This window comes from Sander lucioperca, chromosome 13 (genome assembly GCF_008315115.2).
Source record: "Sander lucioperca isolate FBNREF2018 chromosome 13, SLUC_FBN_1.2, whole genome shotgun sequence".
NCBI lineage: Eukaryota > Metazoa > Chordata > Actinopteri > Perciformes > Percidae > Sander > Sander lucioperca.
Genome location: NC_050185.1, coordinates 4,339,588 through 4,354,321, shown reverse-complemented (window position 1 = coordinate 4,354,321; position 14,734 = coordinate 4,339,588). Strand labels below are relative to the sequence as shown.

Sequence of the window (14,734 nt, the reverse complement as noted above, 5' to 3'; positions counted from 1 at the left end):
TACAACAAGAACGAAGCATGTAAACTGCTGTTTGTTTAGAATGGAACGGATCGCAAATGGATCTGAATGAAGAAACGTAAAAAAAAAGAAACAATGATGAACAACATATTGTTGTCACTGCCCACGACTTGTTTAAACTGCTTCCATACCTCCGACTTTCCTCCACACACATTTGTTACTTTTATATAGCCTATATATATTTATAATATTTCTGATTATGGCATAGCTTTCTCCCCACCCAAATAGGATAATAAGGTAATGGATAAAAAAAAAAAAAAAAATTGCTTGATCAGGGGTCAGGCCCATGCCCGGCCCGGCCCGAGGATGTGGCGGAAAATAACGGCCCGAGCCCGACCCGAGGTCCGGTCTGGCTCGGCTCGGGCTCGGGCTCGGGCCGAGAATCTAAACTCTACCTCTAAAGCCCAAACCTGAGGACTGTGGGGCTGTTGAAGAAGACAACCATCCCCTTTAAGAAGCACAGGCCTTTTGGAGATGGAACGGGGATGGGATGTTGAATGATTGAAATCTTTCTCTTCTCTTGTAAAATAGTCCCATTTTTAAAGGCTGTAGAAAGTGAACCTCCTTTCCTGCGATGCGACCGCTAGATGTCGCTGTTCACCAAGGATAACCCACCATCATGTTCAAGCTAACTGACTGCAGGATGGTTCTCTCTTTAGTTCTCCTCACATGCAAACTCCAAACAGTTTCAATGGAATCACAAATTGACAAGAATCTTCATAGAAATCTTCTGTGAAACAAAATGAGACACTTGACAATGAGTCACATGTGTTTATTTTAAAGTACTCCCAACAGAGTTTGGAGCAAAGTGGAGTTCACTTGGACATCCAGCTGTTGGGTTAGGGTTAGAGTGGGTTAAGGTCTGTCACAGTATGTTCTAAAACAAAGCGACAAAAGCACCCAAAAGGGAGACAAACGACAAATGGAAAATGGAAAAAGAGACCAAAAATATGAGAAAGAAATTAGTCTGTCTAAACAGGAGGTTTCGGGTTTTTTTCTGATCAGCATGAAAAATTGTTAAAATATAGCTTTAATTGGACATTTTTAAAGCCATTCATTTTAAAATCCTACATCAGATTATCAAATATTACCCGAGTGAAAGTCTGGGGGTGGTGTATTATCACTCTTAGGTGAAGTGAAATAAACAGACAAACAAGTACATAAACAGATTAACAGAAATACAGGAAGAGAGAGTGGTGGAAAGAAAAAGAAAAAGGAAAAGGGGTAAAGGAAGGGGGGGGGGGTCACTGACATTGGAACTCAGTCCTCCAAGTTGGGAAATAAGCTGAGGGAGTCAACTAAATCTAGGAAAGGGTTCCATGTCTCTGGGAGTGTCGAGATAGAGCCTTTCAGAGATGATCTAAGCTTCTCAAGCTTCAAATTGTCAAGCACTTCTTTAAGCCAACGGTCGTGTGTGGGGGGCGGGGGAGTCTCCAGTTGAGCAAGATCAGTCTCTGGGCTATATGTCAAAGGGTTAGGGGGGATAATGTGATCATAGGCTCTGCTCATGGTGTCAAAAATGCTGATCCAAAAGGTTGTTAACTTAGTGCAGGACCAGAACATATGAGTATGGTTGGCAGGGGACTGGTTACACCTGTATATTTTAGACAATTTTGCGTTTGTGTAGTTGACTTTGTGAAGGAACTTGCACTTGTGAAGGTTTCTTGATATTGGAAGCAGTAGTTATTTAATATGTTCTCTGACTATCTCTACAGGACATTTGTCACACAATGTCAAACTGAAACCAAGTTCTTTGTGCAAAATGTGTTTTATTACAACAAATAAATAGCTTGATTTTGGTCAAATGCAAACATTCAATCTGTAATAACAAGAATATAAAAATATGAAATCATACATCAGTTTAAATTTGTACAATCTTTTTGTGTTGTTATATCTTCCTCATGATTACATTTCCTCAGAGCTTCAGATTCAAAGTGCAAAGTGTGTGATAAAGTAAGTACTGCTGATTAACGACAGAGGTTTGAGTTAAGGTTTACTGAGAACTCTGTCACTCGTTCTGTGGAGATAAAAAAATAAAAAATAGAATTAAAAATGTGAACCTGTGAACAATTATTAGTCATTATTAGTGTTTTGTATTACTCAGAAAGCTGAAATAACTTTCAACTGTGAAAGAGAGCAATAATGCATTTGGGAAATTAGAACCCATTTCTACAGAATACAGATAATTACATCTCTATTGCAATAACATACTGTACCTGCATTTGTTCATATACCCAGTGGATAAAGTAGGTAACATTGCCGTAGACTCCTGGCTTGTTCCTCAAAGCACATCCAATCCCCCAGCTAGTGTCCCCTGCCAGCCACCATACATCTCCCTCCTTGACTACCAGGGGCCCTCCACTGTCGCCCTGCAGCACACAGGAGGAATACATGTCTCAGGTTAGTGTGTGTGTGTGTGTGTGTGTGTGTGTGTGTGTGTGTGTGTGTGTGTGTGTGTGTGTGTGTGTGTGTGTGTGTGTGTGTGTGTGTGTGTAGAGAACAAATTCAGACTAACTTGACATGAGTCGACTCCTCCCTGCATTTTTCCGGCACAGATCATGGTCTCACTGATTTCTCCATTTAACACCTGAGGGCTGTTACAGGTCTCTCTGCTGTAAACGGTCACCTGGGCCTGATGTAGTCTGTCAGGGGATGGTCCTGTCCAGGGGATGGAATATTTTAATGATTGCACACCAACAGTTAGCTCGGTCAAGCTTTAAAAAACACTGTTCTCCTACTTGGACTTTAAGCCTTGAAAAAGCAGGTGACCCCTGAAACATTTGGACAATAATCAACAGTAAGAGGTGGTGCACATGTTATATTCTGCATTCGACTACACATGGAAAGTTGGGAGACTGTCCTCCCCTGACAAACACTCCCACAGGTCGATTGTTCAAGCAGCAATTACGACTCATCTTTAGGTTTCTAGTGGCGGCGCCCACGAGTGGCTGTACTAATTATGATCGGAGCAAAGCAGGAAGTGAGATGACACAGTATAAGAGCACCATGTTGATCATGAGGAGGTAGTTTGGGGTGGTGGATGGGTCAAACAAACACAGGACTTTCACCCAGGAGACCGCGGTTTGTGTGTCCCATTTAAAAGTAAACAGCAGGGTTTTTTTTAACTTTACGGAACAAATGGAGTCATGTCACGTTCAGCTTCACATGCGTAACCTAGAGTGAAGTAACATCTGATTTTAACCCAAACTAAAATTAACTAAGTAGTTTTTGTGCCTAAACATAACCAAACTGCAACTGTTTCACAACGTAAAAAAAAATGCGAGCGTTACGTTAACAAATGCAACCTTTACGTTCTCTGGTTTAGATATGATGACGGAAAACGCTCCTGTGGGTTGTATTAGAGGGTATGGGAATAAACGACCCATATAGTCGTATGGTTTGGAGGACTTGTTGAAAGTTGGACATTTACACTTTGCGTTTGGCTCACCAGATAAGCGCAAGGCTCCCCATCCTGTGATCCAGGCATGATGTCCAGCAGAGAGGTCCAAGCCAATGTTGGGGAGACACACAGGCTTCACTGTTCCTGAGACATAAACATGTATGGGCTCAAAGTGTTGCTATTATCAATGAAGAAATGAACTGACAGTTCAAATCATTATTCAGTTAATGAAATATGACTTTTGCTGGCAAGTACTTACTTGTAAATGTCAGAGGTGTATCGAGCTTTACGAGAGCAATGTCATTGTCATTAGTGTGTTTGTCGAATTTGTCATGACTGATAATTTTGCTAACTGTTTTGCCGGAGCCCAAGCCCATCTGAAGCAAGCTCACATCACCATAGTACACCCTCCAATGTCCAGGATGTGAATACCTGCCATGAGGAATTATAGTCAAACATAGAGAAAACAAATGTCACATGCTTTCCTGAATGTATATTAAGAGACAGTATAAACAATGCACAAACTTAGCAAATGGCATGAACAGTGGCGGTTTTTGGCACGGGCGAAGCGGGCAGCCGGCCGGAGCGCATTTTTTTATGACTCATGGGGGGCGGCACTTAGCGGTTTTCTACTGTATTATCTATCATTTCACCGTGTGGGGAATTGGCAAATTTGCGCCCTTGCTTGCTGAGAAGGTGCTGTGCGCACACTGCACAGAGAAGCTGTGTGAGAAGGGGAAAGGGGAGGGGGGAGCGGGGGACAGTTCACCTCTGGCATAGGCACCGATACCGTTGGTGCTCCGCTAATACTGAGCACCCACGAAGCTGAACACGGTTATGTGTCAGTTAAACTTTTCATCTCAATCCTGTCCTGAGTTGAAAGAGCCTTGCCTACTTTACGGCTTTATTTTCGAGTTGATAGGCGTGTGTTCGTGTCGGCCGTCTGATATGCAAACATTTTTTGACTCCTTTTTTTTTTAAAGGGCTTGTGCCCGTGAGCATTCAATAGGGGAGCAGATTTCATACAATAACATCATTGATGAATTTGCATCAAGGAAGACCAGAAAGGTCAGGTTTTAGTTTCTGTTTTCTGTTCTTAGTGCAATAGTGTAACAGTTAGATTTTCTTTGGTGTGTTTTCACATTTGTGTGATGAAGGATTTGTGCTATTTAGAATAGGCATATTTATTCTATATTTTATTTGTATATTATTCTTAATATTTTATATTATTGTTGCTCTCTGCTATTGTTACAATTTTTATATATCTGATTGTATATATTTTTGGCACATTTTTATATATATATATATATATATATATATATATTATAACAACATAAGTGAAAGAGAAAATTATATTTCTCAAACTATTGCAATTACAACAGGAAACACACTTTTCAAGGTGAACAATCTCCACCTCCAACATTTTCAAAAGACAATGAACACAATTCTGCACAAAATTTTGGGGGTGGGCAGGGGGGGGGGCGCGGCACTCGAAGGGGGTCTCGCCCTGGGTGTAATTCAATGTAGAACCGCCACTGGGCATGAAGGACGCTTAATGGTGTAAAGACTCACTTTTCAAAGCAGTGTGCAGCAGATAGGATCCAGTAAGGGCTGATAATGGAGCCTCCACATGTGTGTTGATGCTGAATCTGGAGACTGACCTGCCACGGCCAGGCCCCATTTACTGCCGCTGTACCACCCACAATACGGGCACTGGGGGCTGCTGAACTCACTCCACATTCTGGGGTGGGAGGAAAAGAGTTTAATATAACTCTTCTTTTCAGGAGTCAAAGAAAGAAAAGTTCAATTCAGGTGAAGTTAAAGTAGATATTTGGCCCTTTTATCCAGACTGGCTGGCTAAATCCCATTATTTTTAAGATAACAGCTTTGTACATATCACTTTAATGCATGCACATTTCAGTGGTGTAATTATGTCTCAGTTAAAGCAATATCTTACCAATACAATGAAGTTTGACTGCTCTGGCAGAGCAACTTTGGCTACAAAGGATAGGACGACAGAAATTGATATTAAAGAAACAAAACTTGATACCGTTCCCAATGGGAATGTAATCACTGCTGTACTGTGTATAAAGTTATTATGCAGTGATAGGTGGGGTGGTATACATGTACCTGTAAGTGAGCTGTGACTGTATACGTGATCCATGATAACTTCCAGCCTTCAGCTTCATGTATCCCCTGGAGGCCAAAGAACCAGCACTGGTTTGGGTGTAGGACACATAATCCTGTCTGTGGGATGGACACACGGACAGACATGTGATCAGTGAAGTAAGATCAGTGGCGGTTTTTGGCACGGGCGAAGCGGGCAGCCGCCCGGGGCGCGTTTTTTTATGACTCATGGGGGGGCGGCACGAGCACTTAAAAAAAAAAAAAATCCTCAAGCGGTTTTCTACTGTATTATCTATCATTTCACCGTGTGGGGAATTGGCAAATTTGCGCCCTTGCTTGCTGAGAAGGTGCCGTGCGCACACTGCACAGAGAAGCTGTGTGAGAAGGGGAAAGGGGAGGGGGGAGCGGGGGACAGTTCACCTCTGGCATAGGCACCGATACCGTTGGTGCTCCGCTAATACTGAGCACCCACGAAGCGGAACACGGTTATGTGTCAGTTAAACTTTTCATCTCAATCCTGTCCTGAGTTGAAAGAGCCTTGCCTACTTTACGGCTTTATTTTCGAGTTGATAGGCGTGTGTTCGTGTCGGCCGTCTGATATGCAAACATTTTTTGACTAGGGCGTGCGCCCGTGAGCATTCAATAGGGGAACAGTTTTCATACAATAACATCATTGATGAATTTGCATCAAGGAAGGCCAGAAAGATCAGGTTTTAGTTTCTGTTTTCTGTTCTTAGTGCAATAGTGTAACAGTTAGATTATCTTTGGTGTGTTTTCACATTTGTGTGATGAAGGATTTGTGCTATTTAGAATAGGCCTATTTATTCTATATTTTATTTGTATATTATTGTTAATATTTTATATTATTGTTGCTCTCTGCTATTGTTACAATTTGTATATATCTGATTGTATATATTTTTGGCACATTTATTTATTTATTTATATATATATATATATATATATATATATATATATATATATATATATATATATATATATATATTATAACAACATAAGTGAAAGAGAAAATTATATTTCTCAAACTATTGCAATTAGCCTTTCGTCGAGCCCCGCCCCCCTTAGTTACTGTTGCTACGTCCGACAAACAAATGGTCAAACACGACCAGCGCGACAGATTGCCATGACGGGAAGAGGTATACCCGTGCCTGTCAGTGACCTTTTTTGGAGCAATACCTCCGCGATATCCTCCAGATCGAGGCAAAAGGGGTTACAGTATGCAGTGGAGGGATATATTCAAAATATAAAAATACGCAATGAAGGAGACGCGACTACTATCGAGGCTAATGCTTACCGGTCTCAAGCGAAATCTGAGAAACCCCATGACCTGTACCTCAAATGCGGAATTGGGGAACTCAGGGGTAGGTTTTCCGTTCATAAAATGCTACATGAAAGATAAAAACAAAATTATTTAAAGTTGCTTGTTGGGGCGCTATGTTCGACTTTGTTGTAAACTGACGAAAAATAAAGTTGGGGAGCTCAAAGACCCAACACAACAGCAGCTAATGTAGCTAGCGTTAGCTAACATGTTAACTAATGTTGGCTAAAGCTAAAGGGCTCGTTAAACTTAGCTTAGAGAGTAGGTTAACATTCTGGCAATGATATCCATGGTAATCATAACTTTGGTCCAATTTGTGTTCTTGCCTCTAGTTAGTAGATCTAGACAACACGGTAATTAGTTAGCTGTTAGCCTTACCTTTGAGCAGACGTATTTATGCTTCGTAATGTTCGACACATTTAACTGGGAGTGGGGCCGTCCACACTGTTTTATCCATTGTAGGCACCGCTCACGTTGTGTTTTCGGCTTTGGGAATGGAAAGAACACAACTCCTCCAGACAATCTCTCGGGGTATCTAGTGTCCGATTTACAAATGCCGTGGGCGCACCGCTTCACCATCTTGCTTGGAGTCAATGTTTGTCGGACCTGCTCACATAGTAACGGTTGCTATGATGTGTGATTGGACAATGGCCGTTTTGGGGGAGGGGCCGGCAAGAGGTCAATTACAACAGGAAACACACTTTTTAAGGTGAACAATCTCCACCTCCAACATTTTCAAAAGACAATGAACACAATTCTGCACAAAATATGACAGTATAAGTTATCAGAACTTAAAATAAATATACACTATAATATAGTCATTTTGCATTTTGTTTTTGTTTTTGTTTTTTTTTTTGGGGGGGGGGGGCGCTCGAAGGGGGTCTCGACCTGGGTGTAATTCAATGTAGAACCGCCACTGGGTAAGATCCAAAAAACACTTCAGAATGTCAGCCAGTCAAGTCGTCCAATGTTGATATGATGGAGGTTCCTCTCTGACTACAGCTATAACAAAATATGTGTATAAATTTGTGACGACCCTGCTAGTAGTCAGCTGTGTCTGTGTGGTGAATTGGTTGATTGTGGAATGGGCTAGGTAAATAAAGTATATTTTGGCTCCTCTCTCTCTCTCTCTCTCTTTCTCTCTCTCTCTCTCTCTCTCTCTCTCTCTCTCTCTCTCTCTCTCTCTCTCTCTCTCTCTCTCTCTCTCTCTCTCTCTCTCTCTCTCTCTCTCTCTCTCTCTCTCTCTCTCTCTCTCTCTTCTCTTTCTCTCTCTCTCTCTCTCCCTGGCAGGCACCCCCCTCGTTTAAGTGGCATTTTTAGTTTATCCTTGGTTCTCTTTTGCTCATTTTGTACATTATACAACATGCACACACGCCACATTGTCATACATGCACACCTTACATTACTGATCTTACTGACATGAGTTCCTATGAGTTCCTTTGTAAATGAATTACTTCTGTTTAATAAATGACTTTGTTTAATCATTTAAACGTGTGCATCTCTCATTTTTGTCATGGCCCAAGGGAGAGGTTATGACAATCTGCATAATTCCTTCTTCTCTTTTTAAATGAATCAATACATTTAAAGCAATTCATCCATCCATGGGACTGAATATTTGATATTTTATATTTTTTTGGGAATTCTAAGCAATATGCTTGCTCATTATAGTCATGCAGTATGTGTTGACTTTTATAGAGCAGTTAGACTCTGCCAAACGGGGACGTAACAACGGTAAGAAAATAAGACAATCAGCACCTCTTGTACCCTATGTGCTCACACACAGTTCTCCCATAGTTGTTGTCCCAGTTTTCAGCACACACCGGCATCCACGTCTGGCTATCAGATGAGTAGGTTTCCAGCATGAAGTTGGTTCCGTGAAGGCGAACTGTGAACCAGAGAGGACAATGCTATTCAGCCACCATGAAGTTCACTGATGTGACGCACAAAGGCCACACACAGTTTGTATGTCTTAATTTTAATGTCTTACAGCACTGAGATTCATCCTCTCCGTGAGAACAGTCCTTTACACCATCGCACCACTGGGACGAGCTTAAACACTTCCCACCACTTCTACACGACTTCCCCAGTAAACACTGGTAGTATACTGCAAACACACACACACATTCAGTATACAGCACACAGGAATCTGCCAAGATGATAATCCTACCAAATTCATGACAAAAATAATTTTAAGCAGCTACAAAGATCTTTGAATGAACTTACAGAAGTACCAGAGCAAGAGGCTGGCCATCGCCAGGATGAGAAGCACACACAGAGATGCACACAGTATATATTTCCACTGCCATTTCTTTATTCCTGCAAGGCAAAACAAAAATATAGTTGTGATAAAACTGATTAGGTAAAAATAAAATACGAACTGCATGCTCTTTAAGATTTGAATACAAATACAGGCAGATAGGCTTAGCAGATACCATACTGCAGATATGACAGAAAACGAAACATACTGTGGAACTAAGATACAGTATACAAGTCTTATAACACATAACTAACAGAGTTACGCTACTTTTAGCATTTACAAATTCAAATCATATGACTAAAACTGGGAGGTGGTTTCAACACATCATGTGTCAATACTTATTTGGTCTTGTTTTAAATATATTGTTCTATAAGTTTTCACAAATATCTTTATGCTTCAAAACTATAAAAACTTCTATACTACTTAAAAACAGTATGTAAAGATGGTGAGAAAGAGTAGTAATCAAAGCTGCCTCATAACAAGCTGTTGTTTCTTATTAAAGAGAGGGTATATTTTTAGAAGAGCAGGGGATGGTCTTTGACATTTTTCTCATCCCAGATTTATATTTTATTTCAGCTTATTACTTTTTTTATTATTTATTATTATGAGAATTTGTTCTCAATCGACTTTCCTTTATTTATCCAGGTAAGTCGATTGAGAATTTGTAGTTGTAGCAACGACGACCTGTCACATTCACACAGTTCCACATTCATACCTGGAAGCTGCCCAGTACAACCACAGTCTGATCTGCTGGCCACTGAGCAGCTCCACTGGAGCGGTTGGGGTAAAGGGCCTTGCTCCTCAGTGGTGGTAATGAGGGAGGGGGACAAGCGCTGCTCTTTCACTTTCCCCACCCAGGATTTATTATATTAGTCGGTCAGGGTATTGAACAGGCGACTTCCCGGTCCCAAGCTTGCTTCCTTAACCTTTAGGCCACCACTGCCTCTGTGTTTGCTGTACTTTTGAATTTGAAATTAAGTGGATATTATGATAATGATAATGATAATTGTTCCATTTACATATTAAAATAAAAAGGTACACAAAAAAGTAAACCATAAGGTCCTACTGATGTCCCTACCCCGATAATATCCATACAGCCCCATAGAAGGCCCTATGTATTAGGTCAGCAATGCAGTGTTAAAGCACTTAAATATGGCCTTAATGGGGAATGAAGCAAAAATATTCCAAGTAGTTATTTCTCCAATTATTTACTAGTTTACCGTACTTTTATTCTTATTTATAAAAGTTCTGATGCATAAAAGTTATTCTATATGCATCTTTGTGAGGTAAAGTTATTGTATATATCTCAGCAAGTAGAGTATCACTGATTCAAAGAAAGGCTAGGCAACTTTTTCTGAACAACAGCCACTGTGATTTTGAGATAATAGTACTGTGCAGTAAATGTAGAACAATAATACAGAGTACAGCAACAGCACAACTAGAGAAGAGTCATAAAGTAGCAAACAGTAGCAAACTCAATCTTATGTTATGGCACAGCAATACCTATCTAATGTTTGTAACATGACCTATTTTAGCTGCCATATACCACTGGTCATACCAGGCCAAGTAAGACTACAGCAGCAGAGTCTCTCTGAGTGTGTTTTATTGCTCATGAAATCAACCTTTCATCTGTAAAAGGAATAATTGTGTTTCTCATTTTAAAAGTTAGAGCTTTACGTGAGACAGACTTTTTTGTTTTTAAAGTTACAATAAACACAGGTTAATGATTGTATGAAAGTAGATAAGCTGTTTTCATTGGGGATGACTAACTGGAAGTGATTTCTTTCCCCACCTTTTTATTCCAAACGGAATCGCTTCACAAAAGGCTGTGGTTAAAACATGAACGATATTACTGTACCTTTCCTTTGTCCTATCTTATGTGGTGTTCCAGGTGTCGCAGTGTGGTGGGTATTGATGGTTTTGGGACTGACAGCAACATAGCTGCGGGTCTCCTGTGGGAGGAAAGGGTATATACCCTGTTGTGGGGCATTTGAATGAGGTCTTCCTTCCTCATGCTGAAACCCCATGTTGTCATAGGTGGGAGCATTTACCTGGAGGCACAGTAAAGAGATAGGAATAAAAACAGTTTCTATAGATAACACGAGGTAAACTTGTGATATGGCTGTACTCAGACAAATCCTTTCACGTTTAAAAATTTTATAAGCTAAGAATAAATGGTTTAAAAAAGGAATATATATATATATATATATATATATATATATATATATATATATATATATATATATATATATATATATATATATATGAAAATCCAGACAATTAGAAATGTTGCCTTCTTCTGTGAAATTGAACTTACCTGATTCTTATTCATATTGAAACCGGTTCCACTGCCTGTGGAGGGAGACTGTCAAACCTGGAAAAGTTAAAGTTTTTTTTAAATAAAAATGAACAAAGCACTAGTCATAAGTACAGTACGCGATGCACCGTGTCACTAAACAGTAGCAGTCATTAAAGCAAATTCATAAAACTTGAGTGACAAGAAGTAACATCAGAAATATTTCCCTACCAAACACTGAATGTACACTTCCAGGTTTTTAACAAACAAGCTGCAAGCTGATTTGAGAACTGTTCTAAATTTCAAATATAACCTGAGTTATATACCTGAGTAGGCTGACTTACTTAGTTTACAAACACATTTATTAACAGATTTCCACCTACCTTGGATTTCCCACAAATTCCTTCAGCACTCTGATTCTGTCCGTTGTCCCGCTCCCTCTTTCTCTCTTTGCCTCATGTTCTGCCCATTCTTCCATGTAATCAACAGCCATGACCACACCTTTTCCACTGTGTGCACAAGCCAGCCTGTTGTGCGTCACTTAATTTTTTTACAACACTTTAAAAATGACACGGGCAAACAATAGGCATTGATGAATGCCAGCACTCATTACCTTCTGTCCACAGCCAGGCTTTGGGATAAGGGGAATGAAGTGAAAATAATGTGTTCATTTAAAGTGTTCATTTAGCAGTAGCCTTTGACTGATGTGTGACAGGGAAACTTAATTTAGGAATATAATTCAGCAGTGTGATATACTGTGACATATACTGTGATCTCTCTCTCTCTCTCTGCTTTATTGGCATGACAAAAAATACATCTGTGTTGCCGAAGCCATATAAACAACAACAAGGAGTAAATACATCTGATATAATAATACAAGTAAACAGGATAATTATGATATAAATGCAGATACTAAACAAATTCTGTGCATGTCCCTCAAAGGGTACGTTGAAACAATAATTAAAAAAAAGAATACAAATAAATAAAAGAATAGAAAAATAAAAATGATAATATATACAATTCTCTATTTGTTTTGCCTTGTATTGTGGCAGGAGAAGATATATTTAGTTGCTAGCCATGCCGTGCTTTTATCTTCCCCTAACAAAAAAGGAAGCTTTTTGCTCTCTCTCTCTCTCTCTCTCTGCCTCGTGACAACATCTGTACAAGTGTAGTGTTTTAAAATGTTATTTTGCTGCATGAAACCTTGCAGACTTGCTCTTCAAATTACATCCAATAACAAAACTTGTTTAGAATGTGGTCGCTAACATAAAATCCACTCTAACTACACCTTCAGATATCATACTAAAAACACAGAAATTCAAATGTCCCATATGTCCCACAATCAAATGGCAATTTCTTGAAAAAGTAGAAATAGAAAACAAGCAATATAACATGTTAGGCAATGCTTTCCAGCAAACTAAGCAGTCACTCTTGTTATAATCACAGTTTGACTGAGGGGGAACGAGAAGAGTCAACAGGTGATAAGCGGTCACTTCTTGTTTGACATACCATACCAGCCGTCATTCAGATAGGGCCTTATAGGACAAAGATTTCAAGCAAAAAGGCATAAAATACTTGGTTCTGACACTGCGCATATCTTCCATCCATCTTACAAAAACGTCTGGTGTTTTTTAATCAGTAACGTCCAAACAAATGAGTGAGTAAGGTTAAACATACAGATGGCTTAAGGACTTTCAGACCCTGTTAATATTTATCTCAAAGTATGAGTGTGGCAGAAACTGGCAGGAAAAGGCAGGAACAGGAAGGAATGAAAGACAAGTTATTGAGACTAAAAAACATAAGGTCTTATTGAGTGACATCAGCTTTGTATACTGTTTGACATATTGCATTGAAAGTGCATAAGGGGGGGATGGATATTCATGTATTGTTTGGATAAATATACAACACTGACACACTTCTGGATCATTAAATTGATCTAAAATGAGTTAGAAACTCAAAAGACCCTGGCAGGCAAAGTACCAATTGAGAATTAGAGCGAGACTTACATTTTGCACATAAGAAAAATCAGACTCAGCTGTGCAAAATGGTCAAATGTAGGTAACCGGTCCCAAACTGAATATTAAGAAGCCACAAGCACAAATAGTAAAAGTATACACTAAGGGTCTCACTAGATCTCCCATCACTTCAGAATGCAATAATATGGTCCTGCTGGGGCCCAGCTGGCTAATTTTAAGCAATTAAGTCAGGGGTCTTCAATGAGTTTTTAGGCCAAGGACCCCTTAGCTGTAAGAGAGCCAGAGCAGGGACCCCCTACTACGTAATGTAAATAATGTAGTTGCATATTAAACTGGGCCTAAAATAACATGTAAGGCGGCCTAAAGCCTTTACACAAACCAAATCAGGATCAAGATCAAGTAAACTTTCTTATCCCCAAATGGGGCAATTCTTTCTACAGCCAGCAGAGAACAAAAGACAGCAAGGCTTTTGCCTTCCTTGTGACTCTGACCCTGTGTAAAAGGGATAGCTCTACAAAGTGAATCCTGCAATTTTGCCACATGTCATAATGATGCTGTTTAGTCGATGCTTATTTTTCAAATTAAGGGACCCAAAGCAGCAGATAAAAGAGAAAATTAAAACAGACTCGATAAAACCTTTTCATAAAAGATGTATCAACATTAAAACATCTCAACTTCTGAAAAAAAAAAAATTACCTTAAAAATGGTGCATACAATAGTAAGCTATTAAAATAATAATTGACATATTTATAAATCATGTTTTAATGTTAAACATACATGAAGCACAGTGAATCCTTAAGCTTAACTGCATCTGTGGATACCTACCTACAGGTCATCAATGTTGTGTAAATAAATAAAATTAAAAAAAAAAAAAAAAAAAAATAACAAATAGGCCAATATTTTTGCTAATAAAATGTTGGACTCATTTTCAGATTTCAACTTTTTTTAAATGATTAAGCAATAACTTGGGGCCCCCTGCAGTAACTCTTGAGGACCCCTTAAGTGTACTGACCCCCTGTTGAAGATCTCTGTATTAAGGTAAAAATAGATTTACCTAAAGAAATACAGAATGTGTATGGTGTTTGTCTTCCTTATCTTAAAAGATCAGTTCATCCAAATCAAATATTTTTCCCTTACCTATTGTAGTGACTGCTCAATTTTTGCACAGTTCAGATTTATATGCCCACATTTGATGAATTCAATCCTGAAACTGCATTGTTTCTAGTAAGAAACTGCATTTTGAACACCACAAACTAATCCGTCATTCACTTCTATTGTATTGAGTTAACAGCCGAAATGCATTTTAAAAGACATCTTAAACCCT

At 39.3% G+C, this 14,734-nt stretch overlaps 1 protein-coding gene across 1 annotated transcript; it reads right to left on the bottom strand.

The window, feature by feature from the left end:
- Window positions 1–1,906: 1,906 nt before the first annotated feature.
- Window positions 1,907–11,968, bottom strand: tmprss2 (transmembrane serine protease 2). The gene is made up of 14 exons (XM_031310884.2): window positions 11,818–11,968; window positions 11,456–11,512; window positions 10,997–11,189; window positions 9,105–9,197; window positions 8,869–8,985; window positions 8,637–8,766; window positions 5,549–5,665; window positions 5,376–5,416; window positions 4,991–5,159; window positions 3,678–3,850; window positions 3,467–3,562; window positions 2,534–2,676; window positions 2,235–2,387; window positions 1,907–2,035 (listed from the first exon to the last, which is right to left on the bottom strand). The coding sequence occupies exons 2-14, from the start codon at window positions 11,468–11,470 to the stop codon at window positions 2,027–2,029; spliced, it is 1,449 nt and encodes a 482-aa protein (XP_031166744.1). The 5' UTR covers window positions 11,471–11,512; window positions 11,818–11,968; the 3' UTR covers window positions 1,907–2,026.
- Between the last annotated feature and the right edge of the window lie 2,766 nt (window positions 11,969–14,734).